The sequence below is a fragment of the Micropterus salmoides genome, unplaced genomic scaffold (assembly GCF_014851395.1).
Source record: "Micropterus salmoides isolate LMB-PRFRI ecotype aquatic unplaced genomic scaffold, ASM1485139v1 Ms_hic_scaffold_479, whole genome shotgun sequence".
Classification (NCBI taxonomy): Eukaryota; Metazoa; Chordata; class Actinopteri; order Centrarchiformes; family Centrarchidae; genus Micropterus; species Micropterus salmoides.
Genome location: NW_024044214.1, coordinates 1,883 through 29,006, shown reverse-complemented (window position 1 = coordinate 29,006; position 27,124 = coordinate 1,883). Strand labels below are relative to the sequence as shown.

General features: G+C 40.7%; 1 protein-coding gene across 1 annotated transcript; it reads left to right on the top strand.

Annotated features, from left to right (window-relative positions):
* Nucleotides 1-5,206: 5,206 nt before the first annotated feature.
* LOC119888088 (polypeptide N-acetylgalactosaminyltransferase 9-like) lies at nucleotides 5,207-23,171 on the top strand (the record flags this gene model as incomplete). Its single annotated transcript, XM_038698521.1, has 2 exons — nucleotides 5,207-6,288; nucleotides 22,991-23,171. Coding segments are annotated over exons 1-2 (422 nt in total), but the record flags the coding sequence as incomplete, so codon positions are not given.
* Nucleotides 23,172-27,124: the final 3,953 nt, after the last annotated feature.

Below are 27,124 nucleotides of genomic sequence, written 5' to 3'. Positions count from 1 at the left end.
CTCAACACTGCTTGCAAACATTAGATTTTGTAGAATAAAGCATACTTTTCTTCCATTTACATTTATTTTTGAAATTACATACAGGACTTTAAACACGTTTCAAAATTCCAGGAAGTCTTCCGCAGCAGAAATATGGTATGGAGTCCTTTGAGATGCAACTAAACAGTGTAGAGAACTGAACAGAGGATTTGTTTGTAATTACAGCGGATTCCGCTTTAAAGAGTTTAGCTTTGACGTTATAGAAATCCTACAACAGTTCCGTCAGTGCACTTGAGTTGCACACTTGAATGTATTATTGATGTGTACGTATGTGTGCCTCTGTGTGAGCTCAAATGTATGCATTGTGTGCATTTTAATAATGTTTATCTATTCTTTTATAAATCCATCATTAGCTGTTTTCTTGTGATATACCCCCACCCATTATCTCACCCAGAAATTGAAAACATAAACTGAAGGAATGCTTACAAGCCATGGGACATCAATCAGTCTACAAACAAGTTGGAGGTGTCAGTAGAGTAATGGCTTTTGTTTGAGAAAGAGTCCGTAGCTGGTGCACACAGGGATTTAAAACAATAATCTTTCCGGCATAATGACTAGGTAATATGGATAGTCCATTTATCTTTGATTAGATTTTTCGATGCAGGGATTCATTCCCTTGGCTCCCTGTTTCATTATTCTTTCTAATTACCTGCACCGATTCGCCCATCAAGCATCGGTACACTGGCAAGATGTAATTGCTTCTGCCATAAATCAAGAAACATTTGGGGGTGTCTCGAGAGCTTCTTCTCCATTAAAACAAACACATTGAGAACCCAAGCTTATGTTCATATTGATAAATCCAATCATTCACTTTGACATTTTGATATTTGATGTGCTCAGTATCTCAGTCTTAACGTTTTGGTAGTTCTTACACTGATAATTCCTGTCACTGTTTTGTTTGACAGCATGTGTACAGAAGCAGTGCCTGCCTCTTTCTTTCTCTCATTAACATCAAGATTTATCTTGTCCCCACTTCAGAAAAAGGACTTTGCATTTGTGATTGGGATGCCACTGAGTGATGCATTACGGGTACAGCCAGCCACAGTTGTCTGTCAAGGTCAAGGAGCATATTGTGTCTTAATGAGGCCCCGGCACTGACACACATTCAGCTGCTGGGCCCCAGTGTTGCCTAATCTATGTAGTACAAAACCAAAAAACGTGTAAAAAATTTCCCCACGCTGAACAGCACCTATTCCAGTCCACAGGGTTATTATTCTAATTTTGTTAAGGCATTAGGCAAATCAACAGCTCCCGCAGCAGCACAGTGGGGAGAAGTGGCTGGAGGTGGAATGTGAATGAGCTAAGTTAAGGCAGACAGAACTGGGGCTTAGCTGTTAGCCTAGGGGTTAAAGTGATAATATATGAACTTAGCTCTGGCAGGCGGGCAGACAGCTCCCACATTAGTGACCAATGAGTGTCTTAGAGTGGGTGCTTTATTCTGAAAGCGACACAGCAAGTCTGCGCGTCAGCTGATCGGGGACAAACATGGATTATTTACTCAGCCACATTAGTACGGCTGTTCCTGCTGCATCAGATTTGCCAGTCGCTTGTTTTTCTTTTCACAATGGTCACACTAACCTTGATGTAGTTTATGGTGAATAAGATCGTTTGGGTTTATGCCAAAGCGTTGTGAATATTAGGAATGGAGGAGACAATTTGGTCTCTAAGGAAAAAAACAACCTTGCATACTTTTATGAAAGACCAAAAGACACGCTTTAATAATTTAGCTTTTTAATATTGCATATTTTCATTTATATGCAGTGCTTGGTAATTATCTATTCTAATCGTTACACTGAATACAAACTACTTTACTTTTAAAGAAACCACCATGTCTTTCATTACATTCTGTCAACACACAACAGTACATGTACAATGGCAATTTGTCATGTGGTTAGTTGAAACCTGGATGACAAGTTAAATAAAAACATCACTACCAAAGACAAAAAGCTGATGAAAAGTGATTTTGATCTCTCACTCTGCTGAAATGCAGTGGTTGTACATGATCTGTTGACTTCTGGCTGTCCTTGCTTAATAGCATCTTGTCTGAACACATTCCCTCTGCCTGGACATGCCGGCCTCTTGTGAACAGTGAAGAGCAGCTTCAGCTGACGAGTCTAGTGTACTAAAATCACTGGAGCGTAGCAAACTAAATGGTCCCCAACAAAGCACTTACTATCTTGGGTTTTACAGTAGTTAATATCCTCTCTGGTGCCAAGACTTCTCTAGGCTCTCACCTACCTGTATTTACAGAATGGTCCGTGTATAGTATATGTTAATTCACTTTTTTAAGCTGCACTATATATACATATCAATATGTTTATTTTAAATAGATCAAATTGCTATATGTAAAATGAAAGGCGTCGCCTAGTAGTGAAGAACCTACAGAGAATTATTAGCTGGCTGTGCAGTTACTCAACTCTAGCCAGATATTTTTCTCAATTTTCAAATTGGAGTTAGACCTACATTTATCAGGTCTCCTGAAACATGACTCCAAATGTACGCTAATGTTACTCCATATCTGCTGACTGTGTAAATAAGCAACCGTTTACTAACAAGTTTGCCACTTTTGGAAATGACAAAAAAAGCTAAAGGGAGAAATAAATCTTTTTCTCTCATTTGGTTTCTCTTCTCTGGTACAACATGAGACATGAAGACATAAAAAGAAGGGGAAACTTTGAACTGCAACCCACATTTGCTTTCCAGCTATAGTGTCTCCTTCTTGTCTTCCGGCATGGGCCCATGTCTTGACCCACACATTGTCCCACATGCTGTACAAGCTAGCAAACATCCACTGTAGGACACGTTCACTGCTAATTTAATTTTGTAGGCTAGATAGCAAGAAAGCTAGTCTAGCACATTGGGCATCTTAAAACCTTAACGGCAAATGTCAAAATGGGTTTGTTTTACATGCTTAATGGTTCCATATTCCAATACTACAAGAAGGTACCTGTACTCTGCTTGTACTGTAAGCTACAGTTTACAGTACAAGTTTGATTAAGTTGTGAGTGTTTTGGATTTATCTCCAAATGCCTTTGTTCCTTCCTTTCAAAGATAAATAAATATTAGTTTTAGTGTTACTTTGACATTATTTAACCACAAAAAAAGAATGGCTTTATTTCATTTGGACTCTCATAATATTATTATGATGAACAAAACTACTTTAAGGGAATTTGATAACATTATCAACACTGATATTTGTGATTGGCATTGGAATTTCTATGGAAGCTCCTAGTTTATGCTTTCTGTGAATACATGGCTATAGATATTTCTGTCTGCCTTGCAGCAGTTCTAGATGCACACAGTGCTATCAAGCCTGTGTCCTCCCACTGAATATGTTTAAGTGGCTTATGTTGAAACACTGAGTAGGATGACTAAGGTGCAGCTGGCAGTGACCCAGGTTAATATGGTTAAAACACTCGAGTGCCAGTGTCTGCAGTCACAGAGGCATGCAGGGTGCTGAATGCAGAAAACAGAACAGAAGTCTTCAGAGAGTCTTATAGAGGAGCGTAGGGGGCAGTGATACTGTAGCTGCTGTATAAGCAGCTGTGCTGAGGCCTGCATGGCGGCTGAGGTGGCTGTAAGAGTGATTTCCCCACAGTCTGCCTGTTTCTGCAGGCCTTGAATTAAATCAGCACCTTTTGTAATGGGACTCACATGCAGCAGGAATCCTAATGAAACAGTGCATACAAAGCCAATCATTTTAAATGTAAATGTCATACAGAGATGAGAAACACAAGAGCTGTAGGCCTGGAGATGAAGTGCATGGGCTACAATCATTAAAACACAAGGGGTTGATGATAGGAAATGCCGTGTACATCCACAACACAGAGAATGATACGATCATTGTGCTGTTTTGTATGATTCAACATAATCCCTGTCTCTCTTACACCCTTAAATGTAGAGACTTTGTGAAAAAACAAAGTTTTAGTGCTCTTCAGCATGTATAGTTTGTGTCTTGATAGATATGATGTTATGCTCTTCCATGAGCACCCTCAACACAACAGTGCACCACTTCTCCTCCAGCTCTGAAACGGATTTCCGAGAGTATTAAAAAGAAAAGCTCTTGAAACTGCTTTCAGTTAACCAGAATCGATTTCATCTTGAAGACGTATCATCGTCATTTCAGGAGGTAAGAGAATGCTTAAAAGATCACGTTTGTACCAGATGTCCTCTGACAAAGAGCTGTGCTGTCTATAAAGGGTTTTACAGTTACAGCCGCTATATCTGATTACAGTGAAGCAGCAAACAAAGTAAGTATAAATCTAAGGTCTTCTGGTCGGTGTGAAGTGGGATCAAAGTGCTTTGGGAAGCCTTGGTCATGGGTTTGCCTAATCAAGTCCACAGTTAGACCGAATCCTTTTACTTGAGCTATCATTCATTTGGAATCTGAGATGAGGGGTTCAATAGCAGGAGGGAGGTTACAGTATTGAATTGAGAGGAGGAAATGATTTGAACTGGCTGGTAACGGATTGAATCACTACTGTAGACTACTGAATGCTGTGGTCCTTACCATGTCCCTTAAGATATTTGTTCTTAACTGTGGGGTTTCTGTGGAGCACTTCACAACAACATAGGCTGCAATGTCAGGTGGATTTTATGTTGATAAAAGTTAAACTTCTGTTTAAAAATGGTCCAAATATAAATTTAAATGAATTTTGTCTCTTTCCCCCAAATTGGTTTGATTAAAAATAGGTTATTTATTCGGTGCAGGACATATTTGTTAGTTCTAGTATGATGGAGTTGAATCTTCCTCCAAGCATGTGATTCATGAAATGATAATTATCATCCTGAAGTTGACCATGCATGTACAGTATGCAGGGGGAGTTTCATAACATGCAAATTAAAACCTATATGCAACATGGATGTGAGGCACTAGAGCTTTAAGCCCCTGACCGCGGCATCAGAAGAGAGATGGACTCTATTAACCATCGCATTACGGATCAAATGGCAAAAAAAAAAATCTGTTAACACATCTTTGCACACGTTTTCACAGTTCACTAACTGATACGGGGAGAAGGCTGCTCTGCCAAGTGGAATTATTTGCTGCTTTCATAGTGGTGCTGTTTATTTTATCCTGCGAGCCCAACACAGCTCCTGAATATTCATGATTGTGCCTCTGAACGTCAGGACGCAGCGGCGGCTTTTTCTCCCTGGCTGAGAGCGGGGAGGCTGGGAGAAGAGACAGCATGCCAGAGTCCGGCTGCGTCTCTCCCACCGCATTTGAGGGCAAATCAGCTCTCAACTCATCTTACTCTGCACCGCACAAGGGAAACAACAATGAACTGACGAAAGACAAACACACAGAGAAAAAGAGAGACAAGGAGGGAGAGAGAGAAAGAGAGAGAGAAACGCCGCCGTGTTTTTGAAGCATGCACATATTTTCTGGACATAAGCTCCTCTGGTTCATATTTGCAGAGCGGGACGGATCGAGTGACCACAACGCTTTTGAAAAAGCAGATGTCACAGCAAAGCAGTGGTAGCAGAAGGACGCTTCGATACAAGCGGTTATTACAGTGCATCTCCTGGAAGATGGACGAGACATATTGGGGCTAAGGAACTGGCGACTTATCACGGTGCAGAGGAGAGATGTTTTGCAACTGCCTCAGGCTGTTCAAGGGGATGAATGCCTTCCCTGGCGTCATTTCTCGCTTGCAATAGGCTATGTAGCTCAAACGACGGCAGAGCGTGTGCAGCTGTACCTCGGCTAGTTGAGTAAAAGCTTCGCTCACCGGCGGAAGCCGAGCACCGTGGCCGCCAGCAACCTTTCCTACCTCCAGTCTCCATGTGACGGATGTGATGCCCCACTAAGAGAAGAAGCGAGCGCAGCCTCCAGAGCTGTCCGCGGTGCTGAACGGATCCGTCAGCTCCCCGGGTCTTCACGAGTTGACCTTCTCTCCCCCTGAGCGGAAAAACCATCCTCCTGCAACGCACATTAAGGTGGCAAAGCAGGCCACCACACATGGACAGCTGCTGGGCTTGACTGAGTCGGCCGGACAATATTCTATTTCATGGCTGTGGCACGCAAAATCAAAACTTTGCTGACCGTCAACATTTTAGTGTTTGTGGGAATTATCCTGTTCTCGGTCTACTGCAGGATCCAGGACCGATCCGAGGAGCTCATCCAGCTAGGGCGTATGTCTGACCAGAGGCTGCGAGCCAGGAATGGCAAAGTTTCCAACTTGGTGGACAGACAGTCTATTCTCCAGAGGCTGGAGAGGCTGGAGGATGTGGTCTACAATCAATTAAACGGTAGGACACGGCTTGATTATTACATGGGCAGGATCTGTGATTTACTGGTTAAGAGGTAATCAATATAATGAGGCAAATAAACACTTTATGTATTGTGGCCATACCTCCAAAAAAACGACAGCCCGTGTGCAATGTAGAGGAGCGTACTTTGTTATCACTCAAAATTGACCAAACTGTCTTCCAAAATCTAAAAGGTATTCAGGCAGCATGATCTGAAGCATGACTCATAGTCTACATATTTCTCAGCATCGTTTCTTTGGTAAAGCGGTGAAAATTCTGCTTTATTTTACACATGGAACTATGTTAAACGTGTTGGTGAGTAAAGCTCTGCTGCCTTTAAAACACTAACCCTTCTTGTTAAGAAGCTAATGAAGCAGGGTGATGTATTACAGTGCAATACTTGGTGTACGTGCTTATACCATTTGAGTTGATAGACTTTACTGGGCTGTTACTTTAACGACCTATCAGGCTGTGACACCCCTCACCCGTAATTGACTTGTTGTAAACTTCACATAAACTTATGCTTTAGGTGTTGATGTCTGCAGATCTGTATAGAATCTCACTTAGAGGAAGTCTGTCTCTCAGCAGCAGCTCATTTCACTGGAGGCACTGCTGGTGAAACATGTCGGATTTAACAAGCTGTCTGACTTTTGAAGGAGAGTCTCATGTAATGGCTCTATAACGGAATGACAGACTTGCATGTATTCACATGGCCATTAGTCTGTGGAGCAGATTTGGTCTTTTTCAGCAGAGCCGCAATCTTTAAAATCTGGTTCTGTGTTACTCACGGTCCTCTGCCTCCAAAGCCACACAATCGCAAAATGTTAAAGATCTGGTACATGGTGCATACAGATAGTTGAAAAGACTTAACTGGATACAGTACATGGAATATTCCAAGTTTATATCCAGTATCTGATTATTATGTATATAGAGACATTAGTTACATCAGGGATAAAACGTAATGAAGCAAACCACTTTTTTTCTACCCTCTACCCCTATTTATTTTACCCCTAACACTTCATACTCCCATGCATTCAATTATATTCATTGAATTAGTGTTTAATATACACTGACCATTATATTAACCAAACAAAATCAGTGGTGAGTCGGTGGGCTTCAGGTGGTTGTTAAATGAATGACAATTAGGGCTGCAACAGAATTAGTTTCTCATTTAACCGATTAATCGTTTTGTCTCCTAAATGTCAAAATTGTGAAAAAGGCCTGTCAGGGTTTCCCAGTGCCCAAGGCCATGTCTCCTAATGTCTTTTTTTTTACCGACCAAAACCCAACAAACATTTGTGCGCAAAACCAGCGTCAGATCGTAATGCATCTGCAGGGGGTTGATCAACTTGTTGATCTAAAGCAACTCAGTGATTGCAAAGTTTGCTTAATTTCAGCCTTTTGAAAAATATAATTTAGTCCAAATAAAACTTCTCACCCACAAGCATTTCAGCAAACTCAAAATAAACTCCACACTATTCACGCAACATTTCATCTACAAAAGCTAAAACGTCTTGTTCTCAAGCCAAATAATGAGAAATCAGTATGGTGGAATGTTACTCCTTGGCAAGGTGGTAGCCTACTGATTGATTTCTAATCTATCAGTAAAGTCAGTTTCTATTTACTAGCTTACTGTTCACTCCTGGGGCATTGTGACTTTATCATCAGTATAAATTACAGGCTACTAAAGCTCAGGCTGAAGGGGGCTGTGAGGGATGTGGATTGTGTAGGAGGAGGCAGGTTGTGTTGTTGAATTTCATGCTGGCCACCAGTAGAGGTCACAGATATCTTAATACCCCTTTAACTACAATTCTACACTACAATGCTGAAAGCTCTTAAAACTCCAAATTCAAGAACATACAGAAAAGAAATTGATTGTTGAATTATCTCTATTTCTAACTGATTGTAAGGATCCAGAAAAAATGGTTTGACAGTCCATTTCATTGTTTACTCAATCACATTTTGTTTACTTGTTAAGGATGTTTCACAGGTTTATGGCCACAAAACAGTGCGAATGTGGGCTGTTTCGGCACAATCTTTACTCTTTTGCCCGACCTTCTGCAACTATTTGAGGGTCACTCTGTCACTTTGAGTTATGCTTGGCATCTGGCATCCAGCCAGCAGGCACCGCCTCTCAAAAAGTACAATACATCCTTTCAGTCACTTAGCTTTTTATAGAGACAATGCAACTGAGCCGGTCAGCCCCGTACAGTTTCCCTGCTGTGGGACAGAAACACACTGTGTCTGCAAAATCCTTTAAGGTCTGAAGGACAATGTGTCTCGTCAATTTTGAGTGGGTGGATTTTAAAACATGAATTGCAGAGATTTTTTATTTGGCAAAGAGTAATTGGTAATTGACTTTTCTGAGTGTTGGTTGAATGGCATCCACCTTCTCTAAAGCCAGATATACACAGTCAAAATAACTGCATTTTGTGTCATTTGTTTTATGAACAGTAAGTGAACATCATATCAGCTTCATAAAGTATTCTCAAAACTGACTCCTCTTTCGGCACAGTTGAGTCCAAGTAGCTGGGACACAGTTTGTAGGTCTTTCACAAGTGGAGAGAGTAACAGTCCATTATGGGTTGAAGAGAAGAACGAGCAATGAACTAAGTGCAAAGCTGGCACAGTGGCCTGGCTCCCAGTTAACATAGGAATATAATAAAAAGCGTCTTGAACTTAGGTGTGAGTCTAAAATCCTGAATTCCAAATTGAGCTTCACGTCGCAAATTGCTTAATTCATCAATTCAACAAATTCCAGTTGTGAGCATGAAAAATTCATATTTACAATTCCCAAAACAAGCTCTACAGGCACATGTCTCTTTCTACGCAATTCAAGTGTGAAACAGAAAAAGGAATCAATTGCAGTTACATAATTTTTCTTTGACAGTGGCAATGTGTACCCAGGAGTGCACACAGGCTGGAAACGTTCGCTGGCTGTCACAATCCCTCCATGATTTGTCTTGAGCTCTTTAATGGCATACTTAATCATATCCTCATATCCCAGGTCACTGCCCCTTTTTCTAAATCGTGCACAGACCACAAATTGTATTCTATGACCATTGGGAATAACTATGGCGAGAGGAGAACTCAGTGTGCCAATAACTATTACCATGTCCGGCAGTGATATGAAGTAATTGCCCATTCCCTCTGTTGTTTATTGCCTACCAATGGCATTCCATGGGAGCTGCAGCAAGGTCCAATTAGATTTGAAGGACATAAACAAGTCGCAAAATTCCTCTTTTATGGCCGTCTGATGGATGGTCACCAGACTCCCAACAAGAAAACAACGGTCAAGCTTTATCAGCAGCCCATTTTGCGCAGAAAGGGCAACATGAGGGTTATCAGCCGCACTGCCTCTGCTGTGGATGCCACCGTCTTTGGCTAATCGGATGCGGTGAGTTTAAGCTTGTTCACAAGCTTATGAAGCACTGTTTTGACCTTAAGTACTGCATTAGAACCAGCAAATACCTCCTGACCAGTACTTACCTGCTGAAGCCCTGTGAGTCTGACTAAATTAACACTATGCACAGATAAGATTAGCTGCCATTATTGAGAAAGAGAGAAATGCACAAATTTTAAGTTTAGTTTGACTGAAAAGGTTTTTTAAGGTTAATGTTCATATGAACTTTTTGAACTAAGCTGTTGATGTTCAATTAGTGCAGAGAAAACATGATTAAAGAATTAATTCACAGTTTGCTAAGCCCTGTCCCTCTCCATTAGTGCTGCTACATCTTCCAAGATTTCTATTTATGCCTGACACATAATGCGGTTTACAATAAGTAGAATAGTGACAGATGTATCGCTTGAAATACTTTGTAATTTTTTAAACAATGGGTCCTTGATTTCAGGCAGAGGTAGACAAGAGCAGGCTTCTCATTTCTGGCTGGTAACAACTGTTGATATAGATTTTATCTGCTTAGCTAGCTAGCAAATTGCTCCATGAGTTGGTTAAAAAGGCCGTCTTAGGACTTTTTTAGCCTACTTGGACTTGATCCAAAGCTTGACAGACCTGCTGTGCCTAGGTAAAGGTGCAAAGGTATGAGTGGATAATCGCTGTTGAGGGGAGCAGTTTAGTGAAGGTAAACTAAGATGGAGATGTAAAGAACAAAATAGGCTAGTACAAGAACATCCAATAAATATAAAATAACACCAACTTAATCATTTTCATTCTGATGGTCTTACTATCACATTTAAATTGGAATACACTAACATAAAACTACCTCACTTTATTTTTCATCGCCTCTCTCCTTCTATTCTGTCACTCGAAGCAGAAATGCTCTAAAAATAAGCTTCTTAAAAAACAGATTGCTCTTAGCAAGTGAATGTGCTACTATTCAGTTTACTCCTCTGACCGGCACTGGATGTGTCATTGTTTGAGCTTGGCTGTTGTCCCTCAGCTCATGGTCCTACTGATGCTCGTCATCAGCCATGCATGTCACTCCCGGCCTTCTCCCGGTGCGTAGGTGCTGATTGGGTGGCAGCCTCACAGGCCCAGCTGCAGCACCAGATATGCTTCTTATCTATAATGCTCAATTATGGCAAAGAAACCAACGTTGTTTATATGCTAAGCCTGCTGGGGCAAAGACTTGATGAGAAATGAGAAATGTCACACTCTCTCTCTCTTCCAAGCTGACACACACTTGATGCTCCGACTGTATCTTAATGATACATATCGCGGTGTGCCTACATATTGTTGTGCAGTGTGTAATGGCGGCGGCTGCAGGGACGCCACATCACAGCACGGTGAAGCCTGACAAAATGAAATATATTCTAATAATGATATGGAGATGAGGCTCTGGTCGACAAAACAGTTTCAGAAACAGATAAGAATCAATTCTGCTCAGCCTTGAGGAATCATGATAATGAATTCAGCGGCTAACCTGACAATCAGCAGTCAGCCACAGACAATAATGGCAATTTCAGATGGAGCGAGCAATCCTCTTATTTATACTGCTGGCCTAGAGTCATGCAGTGATTACATTACTAACATTTAATAATGGCATCTGATGAAGGAGGGACATATAGGCCAGTATACCAGATAATTAATGATTTAAATTGATTTTCAATGCCTTTCTGCACTTTGATTGGTTATCCATCTTTTGAGAATTTTGACAGAATTCTCCAAAAAAGTGTTTTGAAATGTTTAGAGTGAACACTAAGGATGTATCCAAATACAAATACATTATTCAGATATGAAGAGATAATACACTTTGGAAGAGATAATACACTTTGAACAGATGCAAATGGCGTTAGAATATGTGCAGTAACTTTTGTTGTGCTGTGCTGAATAAAGCTTCACTGATGCTGCACCGGTGTAATTTATACCTCATGAGCCTCACTCTTGCAAAAGACCAAAAGAGCCTCTTTTTGTCAAAAGCTTACAAATTTTATTTCATAGACACTTCAACTTTATTTTGTCTTGACCTCCCCCTATTGCATGCACACTTCCATTTATTTTTAAATTAAGCATCATGTCACATTTAGCTATTATGGCACAGTGTTTGCCAAAAGCACATTACAGTTTTATTTGATTAAGTGGGGTACACATTTTAAATATGATCATATTTTGTGTAGTCTGTGAACATTTAAACTCCTGCACACAGGAGTTTAAATGGCAGTAGGAAACAATTGGACAAAGAAACGAGAGGCAGTAGATAATTGGTTGTGTAAATCAGAACACAGATTAAAATGTAGATATCTGTAAATTACCTCTAGTAATTTGCTAATATTAGATTGAAGATGCTTTCTATTCCGTGTTACCAATATACACCATTTGCTGAGACTATGAATGGGGTCTTCTGTGGAAAATTTTTATGTAGCTACCTGACTACAGTTTTAAAAACATGCAAAATATATGAAAACAGATGAATAAAGCTTGGTAACACATAAAATATTAACTAAATTTCCAGCCTCTGCAGCTTGTGCTCTTTATGCCCAGACCCTCTATATCTGGTGTACTCACACTGTAATGCAAACTCAGGTAGGGCTTTCATTTTTCAAAAAGCATGAACATCCTTTCTTTAGAAATATATTAGGGGTCTACTAATTTCTCGATCCGAACTGTTACATCCTGACATGGCCTGCTGTTGTTATGAGTGGCAGTGCTAGAATGAAGGCAGCTCTTCTCCCAGCTCTCAATATTTCATAGATTTGTTTTGACCTTTGAAGGCTTTAAACCTCCCTAGAACAAGTTATTTTCCTCTTCTTGAAGAGATCACTGAAAACCACCACCCTCCCTTCTTCATCAATATTTAGAACTCTGCTGCATCACTTTGGACACACATAAATCCACTCTTTCTCTTAAATCATTCATTAAAAATGGGGTCATCTTTGAATCTGAGACTCTATCTTATAAAGGCCAAAACAGACACATCCTGAAGGTTGCTGTATAATTTATAGCTGTTATGGGTTTAATGTATCATGTCGGAGGGATTTGGACAAATGGATTGTGGGGAACGAGCACAAAGACAGATGTATACTTGGACACAATGAGATTCAAACTGGCACCTGACTTTTCAAGGCTCCACATCCAGCTGCCACTTTGGATGGGAATGACGCTTGAGTGGAAGAAGCAGATGTTGGGCAGTAAATGATGATGAAAGTGCTAATGTGCAGCTTGGAGAGTGAATCCCGCATCGCAAATAGGGAATGAAAGAATGCTTCACACGGACATTTTTAAGTTGTTCAGTCAAATTCCACAGGTATGATATTTTTTTTAGTTCATAAATCAACATTCATTGTGTCTTTGCTCTTGTTTCTCACAGTGAGAAGTGAGGTCATTGTCTTGTTTTTTTTTGACCAGAACATAACAGCCCACTTGCTGAATGCTTTTATACAAAGTGCCTCACAGGACCGTATGCACATACATTTTTAACTCAGGCAGTCGCCGTGGGAACAAAGCTCTTAATCCTCACGGTGTTAGCAAGGAATGTGTTAAAAGCTTCTATTTTTGTTTGTAAACAGTCTATTCTGGGGAAAAACGTCGCTATGTAAAAGAAGTATTTGGGTTTTGCTATTGATATAATTTACACACATTTAGTTTTTGTATGACTTTCTGCCTTCTTCCAAACAAATTGCACAAGAAGAAAAGACGAAATTGGGAAAACATAAAAGATAAACCAGAGCCAATCAGAGCAAACTCAAAACTACCTCAAATTACCGACCAGGCATTATCTTTATCAGCAGCTACATAAAAACTGAACCCTGCTAAAGATTTACAAAACTTTGTAGTCAAAGCTTCCAAATAGCATCAATTTGCTGCAGTGAGTTTTTAATGTTACAAATACAAACTCTCCAGGAGATTGCCCCTGCAGAATCTCTAAACTTATGTTGAAGTGCTACAGACAGGCAACAGTGGATCACATTTTCAGGGCTCTCATCCCATAATGGAATTTTGTTAAGTCAGACAGAGGAAGTGGAGGGCAGGGGCAAGCAAAACAAAATAACGCAGCTACCAGAAAACAAAGCTGGCGGGCATTGTCCTGCTTCCAAGACTCATGCAGAGACAGTGCGGCCCTCCAGACTCGAGTCTCCGGCTCTGGAGGGTATCTGTGTTATTGTGTGACATGGCTCGCTATGCCAGATGGCTAGTCTGTGACGTGAACCCCCACCCATACTTGTCAAAATGCCACCACATTGACTGGTGCAGGGGATGCTAAATCCCTCTTGCGGGAGAAGCCAGTTTGCAACCATTCAGCTCCAATTACAAATCTTCAGTAGCACCCGAGGATTTGAGGCCATCCAAATATGGTGATTACTCCGCAGTTCCTGGAGGGGTGAAGCTGAGAGCTGAGCTCTTCATTGGTATGCGCTGTTTACTTACTGTCTGTGTGTCCATCTGTTGATATGGAGAACAGACGCAGCTCGATTTTTCTGTGGAGGCCACACTGGAAGCTTGGCGCGCATAACAATTATCTGACATTATCCTGCAGTTTCATGGAATTTTAAAGACTCAAACAATAGTCAAGCCGGCGGAGACAGATATGAATAAAGCTGACAACATGTTCTTGTTGGACAAAATTTTAACTTAGGGGAGTATATGAGGGCGGTCAGGAAAGGGGTCAGGTTATGTTTTTATATGTATGTGAGGTGAAGTCAGCTAAAATAGGCAAAAAATATGAAAAAGTACAATTGTTTTGTAATTATGAGAGTTTGAGTATCAGCATGTTGCCTCTGGCCCATTTTACCTGATCTCAGGCCTGCAGTTTAAGTTAAATGTAAAGAGAGAACAACACAGAAATTTTTGCTGAAATCATTTAAATGTTTGCAGGAAACTGGCATTAGTGTCTTTGGTGAGACAAAGTAACAACATATTAAATACATTTCATTCAATAAAAAGTTGAAAAAAAAAATGCATTTAAAAATGAGCTGATTGTGTTGTGTTGTTTCTGCACAGTTGTGTCTTGTGTCATAGTTTTGTGCGTAAATTAATTCAATTTTTACTAAATGTTTTTTTTAGGTTTTACATTGATATACACCTGTTTTCCCCCCCCCTCAATTTCTTAAAATATTTCAGTAAGCCTGTGTGTACACGTGGCCCATTTTAGCTAGCTGGGTTAGCAAGCTAAAAAAGTCTAAAGCTAAAATGTATATTTTCTTTACAAATTTGGACTTTTTTTATATTAAAGAGCCTTGCAAAATATCTTTCATAAACTTTTAACTTTGTTGGTAAGGTTACTTATAATTGAAATTTGCTATGTCGAGCTCATTTTCCATAGGATTTCTCTTTTCTTCATGTAGGCTTTGCTCCGCCCACTATAGAAATCTCAAATCTCAAAACTATTTTTACATGTCAACTAGTGTTGTAGCAACAATTCAAGATCAGTATTTGTGATTGGCTGTAAAATTTTAGAGTGCCATAAAGCTCCAACCTTATTTGGCCCATTTTACCTGATGGCCCTGCATTGGTTTCTACTTGCTGAAGAGACAGTCTATAATTTTTTCATGCTTCAGATTTATATTAAAATATGCCTTTTGTGTGCATCATGGATCTTAAAAGTTGGTTTTACTAAATGCAGAGGACAACAATCATGTCTCTGTGTCAAGGCGTTATTTTTTAAGTAGCTATTGGAACCAATATCAGTTGTAAGAAACAGTTGGTGTGGATCTTTATAGCTAGTAGTGATTAAACATTATCTCTTTGAAGAGAATGTCATTTTTTCACTAGCCAACAGTCGCCTTCCCTTACTCTGTATTAACGCTGTACAGTATCATTTAGAGTTTACCTATTTACACACACACACAGCCTCCTCTACTAATGGGTGAAGTTGCTGAAGCCCTTAGCAGGCACAGATCTGCCGCCTGTGCCCCATTTTTCTATTCATTTAGTAGCTCTTGGTTCAAAAATAGACAGCAGCAGGAATGCTTGGTAAACAAAACACATGTATTATGTTAGATAATGTGTTGTTATTTCCACTCTTAATATGTTATTTGGTTTAGGAAAAAATATTGTACCTTTTAACATATTGAGTTTTTAAATTACTTTGAGTTTTAAGTAACCTCAGGGGTAAAAAAAAAAATCAGCCCCCCCACCCCAATAATGTTAATACTGTCCCTTAGAGGTATGAATCTGTGAACAGGCCTTTTCCCCCATTAGCCAAGATTTCATTTTTGACACTGCACCCAATTTTTATCCTTCCCTTTTTGAAAATGTCACTGTCACGGTACCAAAGTGACGGTCTGTTAAATCACAGTAATGAGTCATTTTAATGAGAGCAGAGGGGGTATTTTAAGTCTGACACATTAAATCCGGTGCTGAATTTAGTTGTGTTAGACCAAAGAAGCCTAACGTGATGGGGCTGACCAAGGACTAGCTCTCATTCACCACTAAGCAGACAGATACGCAATCTGGCCTCTCTTCAGGGATTCTCTGTGGATAAAAGGACCTGTGTGAAACAACCACTTTACAGTTGTGGGGGCTGCTTCCATAATGCTTCTGTAATTAGCCCTATAGAGCCATTACTGGCTCAGTTAACATCTGGTGGTTTTTGTTGGACTAAAGGTCTCGGTAAAAATCAGTGTCTTAAATCTACAAATCCAAATTAACTACATGGCACCGGGTGCTTTATAAGCATTCTTGTTAGGACTAGTTAAGTTGAAATCACGTTTCAGTCCAAATGATTATGTGTTTATCATTCTGTCTCTGGATAATACAGTCAGGTCAGAAACAAATTAACCCTTACAGTAATGCATGGGTGGGTCAAAGGTCTTCTGTGTATGATATTCCAGGCATTCCCCAAAATCTTTTCATCCTCTTTTACTTTTTGGGAAGATTTAACTTTTGTATTATTACCGTAAAGTGGGCAAAACATGTCCTATGGAAATTCACAGGAATTCTCTTTTTTTCAGACATACTATTCTATTCCTGTCATCATCACGCATAGACCAGTAACCCGAAATGTGCACATCCCACACAGAAATCTTAGTAATCTATTAAGGATTAGGACAATTACACCAACTCCAGCACCCAGTACAAATACATTTAAAATGTGAGATAACTATCAAGCAAGACTTTTATTTTAAATGATTTTATTTGGTCTGCAAATCTAGATTTTATGTTTTTAACTGAATCCTGGTTGCAAAATAATGACCATAGCCAACTAGCTGAACTGTGTCCACCTCAATATAATTGTTTCAGCAAACCCAAGGTCAGTGGTCGTGGTGGTGGGCTACTGAGCGTGCACAGGAAAAACTTTAAATATCATCAAGTACGCCGTGAAGAATTTACCTCCTTTGAAGCTCTCTTTTAAACTTGGTGGCCTGCAACCAATCAATCAATCATCATCAGTTTGTATCTACTCTTGTTTTAAATTATGAGAGTGTGGTTCTTTGTGGCAATTTTAATATTCATGTTGGTGACCCTAACAATGTTCATGCAACTGACTTTTTAAATATTGCCACTTCTTTTAACTTTAAACAACATGTCCATGGGCAAACACATAACCTTGGTAATACACTGGACTTTGTTTTTTACCCTGGGTGTGAGAATGGTTTTCATCCTACCTGTCCAATAGGAGGTTCTGTGTGTCTGTGAATAACTGTGCCTCTTCATTCTGTTCAGTTAAACATGGAGTGCCTCAGGGGCCAGTCTTAGGACCCATTTTATTTTCCTTATATTTGCTTCCCCTTGGACACATTATCCAGAAACATGGTGTTTCTTTTCATATTTATGATGATGTACCTGCCCGTCAGATCCACAGACCCTGGAATGAGTTCACTTACTTGATGTAAAATAATTTCCTCCAGCTGAACTCAGACGTAACAGAGATTCTGGTAATTGGGTCCCAGCAAATGGCAAAGAAAATACTGCCATCTACTGGTTCCCTAGTGAATCGCATTAAACCTTTTGCACCGGAACTGCAGTTGTAGGACCCTTGTTTACTTTGATACTGCCAGCTAGCTGGCTGGCTAGCTAGCTCTTGACAGCCTCCCGAACCCAATTAACCTTACCCTAACCATCACAGGGTGTGTGCCTAAACCTAAGTTATTGATTATATGCATGCTGACCCGTTAACCCTACAGCTGTGCACATCGACCGTGTTTCTGTGCATTATCACCACCAATCCACTAGATGGCGCTGTTGCAAAAGAACTACGGTCCTAGAACTGTGGTCCCAGGATTGCGGGGGGCCTGAAACTGCAGCCTCCGGTACTGCTGCTAGATAATATTGAAAAATCTTGGTGTCTGGTTTGACAGTAATTTAAGTTTTGAGCAGCACATCACAAAACTTGCGCAATCATGTTTTTACCAGCTTAGCTATGTTAACTTTTAAGGACAGTGAGACCATTTTACACGCCTTCATCTCATCATGCCTGGATTACTGCAGCAGCCTTTTTACTTGCTTGACCCAAAATTCTGCCAGGCTTTTAACCAGAACAAAGAAATTTGACCACGTCATCCTTGTTTTAGCTGCATTACACTGGCTCCCAGTATGTTTTAGAATTGATAATTTTACTGATCACTTTGAAAGCTCTTCATGGCCTCTCTCCCTGTTATATACAGTGGGTACGGAAAGTATTCAGACCCCTTTAAATTTTTCACTCTTTGTTTCATTGCAGCCATTTTCCAAAAATCAAAAAAGTTCATTTTATTTCTCAGTAATGTACACTCAGCACCCCATCTTGACAGAAAAAAAACAGAAATGTAGAAATTTTTGCAAATTTATTAAAAAGAAAAACTGAAATATCACATGGTCATAAGTATTCAGACCCTTTGCTCAATATTTAGTAGAAGCACCCTTTTGATCTAATACAGCCATGAGTCGTTTTGGGAAAGATGCAACACGTTTTTCACATCTGGATTTGGGTATCCTCTGCCATTCCTCCTTGCAGATCCTCTCCAGTTCTGTCAGGTTGGATGGTAAACGTTGGTGGACAGCCATTTTCAGGTCTCTCCAGAGATGCTCAATTGGGTTTAAGTCAGGGCTCTGGCTGGGCCATTCAAGAACAGCCACGGAGTTGTTGTGAAGCCACTCCTTCGTTATTTTAGCGGTGTGCTTAGGGTCATTGTCTTGTTGGAAGGTAAACCTTCGGCCCAGTCTGAGGTCCAGAGCACTCTGGAAAAGGTTTTCGTCCAGGATATCCCTGTACTTGGCCGCATTCATCTTTCCCTCAATTGCAACCAGTCGTCCTGTCCCTGCAGCTGAAAAACACCCCCACAGCATGATGCTGCCACCACCATGCTTCACTGTTGAGACTGTATTGGACAGGTGATGAGCAGTGCCTGGTTTTCTCCACACATACCGCTTAGAATTAAGGCCAAAAAGTTCTATCTTGGTCTCATCAGACCAGAGGATCTTATTTATCACCATCTTGGAGTCCTTCAGGTGTTTTTTAGCAAACTCCATGCGGGCTTTCATGTGTCTTGCACTGAGGAGAGGCTTCCGTCGGGCCACTCTGCCATAAAGCCCCGACTGGTGGATTGCTGCAGTGATGGTTGACTTACTACAACTTTCTCCCATCTCCCGACTGCATCTCTGGAGCTCAGCCACAGTGACCTTTGGGTTCTTCTTTACCTCTCTCACCAAGGCTCTTCTCCCCCGATAGCTCAGTTTGGCCGGACGGCCAGCTCTAGGAAGGGTTCTGGTCGTCCCAAACGTCTTCCATTTGAGGATTATGGAGGCCACTGTGCTCTTAGGAACCTTAAGTGCAGCAGAAATCTTTTTGTAACCTTGGCCAGATCTGTGCCTTGCCACAATTCTGTCTCTGAGCTCTTCAGGCAGTTCCTTTGACCTCATGATTCTCATTTGCTCTGACATGCACTGTGAGCTGTAAGGTCTTATATAGACAGGTGTGTGGCTTTCCTAATCAAGTCCAATCAGTATAATCAAACACAGCTGGACTCAAATGAAGGTGTAGAACCATCTCAAGGATGATCAGAAGAAATAGACAGCACCTGAGTTAAATATGAGTGTCACGGCAAAGGGTCTGAATACTTATGACCATGTGATATTTCAGTTTTTCTTTTTTAATAAATTTGCAAAAATTTCTACATTTCTGTTTTTTTCTGTCAAGATGGGGTGCTGAGTGTACATTACTGAGAAATAAAATGAACTTTTTTGATTTTTGGAAAATGACTGCAATGAAACAAAGAGTGAAAAATGTAAAGGGGTCTGAATACTTTCCGTACCCACTGTATCTGACCTTTTAGTCCCATACACACCAGCATATACCTTGAGATCCTCGGGCAGAGGTCTGCTGTTTGAGTCTCGACTGAAACTAAAGGGGACAGAGCGTTTGCAGTCAGGGCCCCGAGGCTCTGGAACAGCCTGCCCAAGGAAATCAGGTCAGCTGAGTCAGTGAACTCTTTTAAGTCCCTTCTTTGAACATACTTTTATAGGAGAGCCTTTCCCGATATATATTTTATATTTCCGGCCTTTCTGTGTGGAGTTTGCATGTTCTCCCCGTGTCTGCGTGGGTTCTCTCCAGGTGCTCCAGCTTCCTCCCACCGTTCAGACATGCGGACTAGGTTAATTGGTGACCCTAAATTGTCCTTAGGTGTGAGTGTGAGTGGTTGTCTGTCTATGTGTGACCCTGCGATGGACTGGCGACCTGTCCAGGGTCTACCCCGCCTTTCGCTCGATGTCAGCTGGGATTGGCTCCAGCCCCCCGCGACCCTGTACGCAGGATAAGCAGTTGACGATGGATGGATGGATGGATGCATAGATATATTTTATATTTACTTTAAACGTGTATTTTAGTGTTGTCTTGCTTTTATCAAGTATTTGTTTTATTGTCTTTACACCTGTTAAAGCACTTTGTAACTAGTCTTTGAAAAGTGCTCTACAAATAAAGATTATTATTATTATTATTATTGACCAAATCTCAACTGTCCAAAGCATCACCAGGCTTACTTGATAAGGCTGCACTGACATTTTGTATAACATTTATACTTTAATCACACTAATTTGAAAGAGAAGTGCTCTTAAATAATACCTGCATGACACACAACTGCACAGTGTGAGGTACTTTCAACATTGTAAATGACATAATGACAGCACCATATGATATTACGTTTGCCAAACAATATAACAGTAAGAAAACAGCAGGGTTAGGAAATGTATTTTTCTCATCAACATAATGCTGGCAGCACAGGGTCCCTCATCATGACAATACCACACAGTACTGTAAACATTACAAACTTTAAATAACACTAGTGTGGAATTCATATAACTTAATTAAACTTGATTAAAATAGATAAAGATTGCAGATTAATTGTTAACAAAAACCTTTTATTCTAATAGGGTTCATTTTGGACCTACTTATGGAAGAGTGTAGGTCACAATGGTCTATATACAGTATCTAAGGGTAGACTTATGAGAGACTAATGGACTAACATGATTGAGATCTCTGGAAAACATTTCTTATTCTAGAATTTGCCAGTTTTTAAATTAAACAAAAATGCCTGATAATAACTAAAAAGTGATATCACACAGCAACAGGTGCAACAAGCAATATTAAGCCACATAAATTAAGCAACATTTCTTATGAATTAACAACAGAGTGAGCAGCACCAAGGCAGCCAACATGGAGATGTATACACAATGTAAACTCCACTGCAGCTACAGCCCACAAACACATACATAAAAGCAAAATGAGAGCCAACCTGGTTTTTACACATGGAATAGCGCACACGCACACGTTAGGCAACGTGCAGTGGTTGCTGACGTTCTCCTCTGTGCAGTGTATCGCAACAATCATTGAGTTTGCTTTTGTACTCAAACGTCTGAACATCATTCTGAGTCTTGTGCACCACAAAGTCCCCCACAATCTGCTCTAGGTTCAACTTCACTGCTCGTTCATGCTCAACTCATTATTTAAGCACTCAGCTTCTCTGTGCCACTTCGCTTCCTCAAAGTTTTCAAAAGTTTTGAGCCAAATCCTCGGCAGTCAGCTGTGACAGAGATTGTCAAAAGTTCCTAAGTGAGCGTAGAAGTCACAGATGGAGGATCCACCATGAGCATCATAGCCAGACCCAGCATGAACCTGTTGGTGGTTTGATTTGTGTCACTTAGTTCTTGCCTGGTGGTGCATTAAGTCAGTGATTCATTAAGGTAGTTTTTTAAGTATGCTGGGGTACAAGCGCTCAGTGTGTGAATGATGTAGTGTAAAAGCACTTTGAGTGGTTGTAAAGACTAGAAAGATGCTATACAAGTACAGAGCATTTACATTTACAACAATACTAACCATAATCATAACCCGTGATGATGCCATTCTTAATTTTATTGCATTGTTGTGCATGTTGTTTACTAACTGCAAGCCCCGACCTGGGTGCAACCACACCCATCATATCCCCCAACGCTCTGCCAGTGAATGTATACCATTACACATTACAGCAGGTATCTTTTCCACTGTGTCACCTCTCTGGAGCTCTTCCCCTTCTGCACCGGCAGACATACCAGCAGCTTCCTCTCTGATTTCTCTCTGTTCTCATGTACACTGTTCATCACGACTTCAAGTGAGTGAGAGAGGTGATGGAGCAGTGGATAAGACATACCTTTGGTGTGAGAGACCCGGGTTCAACTCCCCACTGTGATCATCCACCATTGTGTCCCTGAGTAAGACACTTAACCCCTAGTTGCTCCAAAGGCGTGCGACCTCTGACATATATAGCAATTGTAAGTTGCTTTGGATAAAAGCATCAGCTAAATGTAATATGACTTCAGTTTTTACTCTGTGTCTTGAAATGTAGCAGTACAATACCTGAAAATAAAAAATGCATAAGTAAAAGTAAAGTGACAGACTATTACAGTACACAAAAAAAGACTTTGTTACAACAAGAGTGAATGTAATTTGTTACTTCCACACCAACCTACAGCTGTGCGCTATAACTCACATATTACAGTATATGCTATAGTGTTACTACTGTGTCTCTCAGCTTCTGCTCTACTCACATCTGTGACACCTGTGTCCATGTGGGTGTTTTTGCAGCTTTTTCATTGACAGACAGTGTAATGATGACAGTATGAATGAGCCCCGCTGGGTCTCGCAGCTGCCATACACTAGTCTCCTCACACTACTGGAGAATGTCAATCAGCTGCCCCCCTGCATGGCCTCTCTTATCACCTGTGTGTGTGTGTGTGTGTGGGTGCCTACACACACACACACACACACACACACACACACACACACACACACACACACACACACACACAAACGTACAGCTGTATGATTGTCACTCTGGTTTGTCATTTTCTTGGCAGGTTTGGCAAAGCCTATGGGGCTAGTTGAGGGGCCAGGAGGCCTTGGCCAGGGGGGAGCTGCTGCCACTCTGGGAGAAGACAGTCATGACGCCGAGGGGAAATATGAGGAGTATGGCTACAACGCTCAGCTCAGTGACCGCATTTCCCTCGACAGAAGTATCCCCGACTACAGGCCTAAAAAGTATGTCCACCTCCTGTTTCTTCTCATTTTGTGTCATGTACATTCTCCTTCCAACCACAGCTCTACACCTGTTTTTCCCCCTGGCAGGGTTGTGTAAAGCTAGAAAGACTTGTAACTTGAAGGTTTGCCAGTTTAATCCCTGCTGCTGTTTAAAGGCTCTGTTTTTGTAAAGGCACTCAACGTACAGCAGGACTTTTTGCCAGCATACTGGCATTTTCATCAAGTTTTTTATCCTCGTCTTTTTTAGGTATTTATTGGTATTTTGGTGAATGTCCAGGACATTTACTGATAGATTTGAGTTGCAGTACAAGGTGAGTCAGAAATTATAAGCTTTTCTCATGCTTTTGCTCATACTCTTCCACAGTTCACTATCTCTTCTTTGGTTTTATTCCCTTATGGAGAAATATGAGAAAATATGGTGTTTTTTTCTAAATACATGTAGCAGTGATGTGAACCGTTGTTGATCCAACAAAGGACTGTCAGTATGCACTTTGTGAGTATGCACTTCGTTGAGTTTGTTATGTCCCCCACAGATCAGGGAGAGGTTGGTGGATGGATCACTTGAGGCCAATGCAACATGATACCCAAATTAACTTTAAGTATTTCCTAATGTCCTCATCTTTTTCAAGACTTACTTTGCAAAACACTGGATCTGGTACCTGCGTGCTAATGAGATGTATGGCATGTCATGTGGATCAAAAACTGCCTCTCCTTGATTTCCAAAAAGAGAAATGCAAATGTCACCCTTGTAAATTTAATGGCTTCCAGTGGGGAACATTCCTGTACACCTGGTGGTTTATGATTTTGCACTGACCACCCCCAGTTTCCCAGTGGCAAAAGGCATGTTGTAAACTTGCACAAACCCAAGATATCACGAGTCACAGAGCAGTGTATTGCATCTAAAAAACATAATTCAAACAAGTACACTTCTGTGATGTTTGGAGTTCATTTTGCAATGGCCAGCATTAATGTTGTTAGCAGATAACATGTTAGCAGTGTAAATAAACTGTTTGTGACCCATTGGTGTTGAAAAGAGCAGCCTTGGACTTTACACCTTTTAACATTTGATATTTCTTTAATATTTAAGGGAAAAAACTGAAATACATCATCTGTAAGGTAACTTATATCAGAGGGCTCCTGTGATTTTTCAAAATCATGTTATTTTGCATTTATAACAAGGTAGATTGGCTTGCTACAAGTCTTTAGTTAGAATCTCTCATATAACATCTTTGTTCAATTCGGACATGTTTGCATTAATTACACTGATGAGACACTGCTTCGTTCAAACCAAATAGAGATGAAAGAAGAGCGAAATGCATCAAGCTGATTAACAAGTTGTGTTTGTCACTTTGCTGTGGAGAGTTTTGAGAAACCCAAAACACAAGTAGAAGAGCTAGCAAGGCTACCAAAATGTAGCTACAGTACGTCATCTCCAGCTTTCTCCGTCTGTCACGTGACTTCTCCCTTGCACATCATAATGGTTCCTAGAGTCTCCCCTTTCACAAGCCAATCCTTACTTCCTGATTCTTCCTCTTTGTCTGTCTTATTGCCTAACTGCACTTAATCCGTCTGTCATGCAGTACAGTCATTTTGGCCATAGGGTATCTTAGAGCCATGGGGAGTCACACAAAAGAAAATTACTTCCGACACGCCTAATCCTAACATGAAAGAACATGCACAAGATTATGGGGATAGTTGAAGAGCTATGTTACAATGCTGCAATTAAAGGAAACTTGAATTACCAATTTTTTTTATGAAAGGGACCCAGTGGACACCCAGCAAGCCTCAATGGTTCTTTTAAAATACATTTTATATTTATAAAGTGAACTACAGCTGTGATACAGTGAGTGGTGCAGGAGATGGACTGGGGAGGGGGGTAATCAGAGCTGCCAGCGGCATTTATATCACACAGTGTCAAAGAACAATGGCGACAGGCAGAGAAACTGGGAGGAAATCTGACGGCCAAGAGAGGTTTCTAAGGGCTTTAGCAGGGATAACAATTCATTTCATCCACCCGGCTTTGTTTCGAGCTCTTTTTCACGCCCAGAAAAATTAGACAAGAGTGGAACAGGGAGGAGGGGAGCTAGTAAAAAGGAGCTCGCTAATTAATAAGAGAGTGCCTGTGGAATTGAAGGATTTTAAGAAATTCTTTTTTATCAACGGATTTAACAAAAAATGTGACTTAAAGCAAAAGGAAAGTGAGTGTTGGGGGTTTGCTGAAGTGATTGTAACGGCGCTGTCTTTGTGATGTGTCTTCGCGTGTGGATTTAGGGCTAGTTTCATGGGTTGTGACTAGATTCTGCAGGTCTGTCTTCATTCACTCTCTGTTAAACAGTAAGATTCTTCCTTCTTCCGTGCTCAGGCTACAATAATCCATCATGTGTCAATTTCTGATATACCAAGTATATTTTGTGCCCATATATACAAGCACATAGTCTCCAAGCACAAACACAACATGTCGTGTTAAACAAGACAAAGCTTCGGTCTATGACAGCTATCCAATAGGCACACTGTATAATAAAGACTTAGTACATTTGTTGTGAAATCAAATGCAATGAAAAGTGCAAACATAGTCTTCACTGCTTTTTGTGTTTATGTCACTGAAGCAGCTCTTTGGAGAACAAGAGAAACATCAAAGCTCTGTATGTAAAGGAATTGTTCTCAGAAAGAAAACGGATATGAAATAGCCAAGCGCAAAACTGTTGCTGCCAGCATTGTTGTGGCACTGGTAAGGACTTTAAGGTTGCCTTAACACCTAACTTGTTTGTTTCAGTTTAAGCAAACTGGTGCGTTTGTGCAGGAGGTTTGGTTCGTTGATGCTGGCGTGATAGTTGTAAGTCGATCTCGAACAGCGACCGCCCGGTGTCGTACTTTTGTGGTGTAAAATCAAAATGGATGATAAGTATGATATGTGATTTAGCATGAATTTAATATTCCAGTATATCCTATTGAATCCATCTTCTGGCTGTGAACTGTCAAGGAAGGAATCTCATAAATTATCTATATATGCAATCTACAGTATATATTTATGGCAATCCTTTTGTAACCATGGTAACACATATGCACATCAGCACGTGAGCGTGGTGAGATTCAGTCAGAATACTAAATGATGCTGTGCTTGTGTCCTACCTACAATCCCCTCGTGGTATCACCTCTTTTTTTGGCCTGTTTCTTCCTGGTCATCTTCATTTATTAAATTGCAGATTAATAATGTTCACAAACAATCAGTTATTTCTTGAGGTCTTTGGGACACCAGAGAACATAAATAGCTCTATGTTCGTTTGTGAAGAGCTGGTGTGAAAATGAACTGGACCAGAACTAAAAGGCATCAATGTATCACGGTGCTGAACCTTGGTCCAGACCACATGAACCGAATTATGCCCTCAGTTTAAGCTGCTACAGCTCTCTGCCTCATACAATATTCAGCACTGTTACATATTTCTGATTTCTAAATCTGATTCTATAATTATGTCCTGCGGGCAAAAGGTGACTGCAGCACTGCAGAAGTGAGGTTAAATGCAGGAACCAGGCACCTCCTGTCTAATGGGCTTTTAATTGAACAGGAGTCATTGTGATGAGGACTTTGATGACTACAGGGAAGCGCAGTCCATCACAACGACTGAACAATCCGCACTTTCTCAAGCCTCTGTCTTTCCAAAACCAATTCATAATAATAATTATAGCCTCAATTGTTGGCTTGCCTCTCGCACAAAAACTTGTAATCCCCTTTCACTGCCCGCTAGCCTGTATTTCTCTCTTTTGTCCTTCACTTCTGCAAGTGATATTCTTAACTGCGATACCAAGGGACTTATGTAGGCTCTACATTATGGTGACTGAGGCTGCCATTCGCTGTCCTTGGGAGGCTTATGTATGATAACAGCTCATCGGCTGTGAAGAGAAAAAAACAATAAAGGCAAGCAAGCTGGTAAGATTACTGATGCAGACAAAAGAAA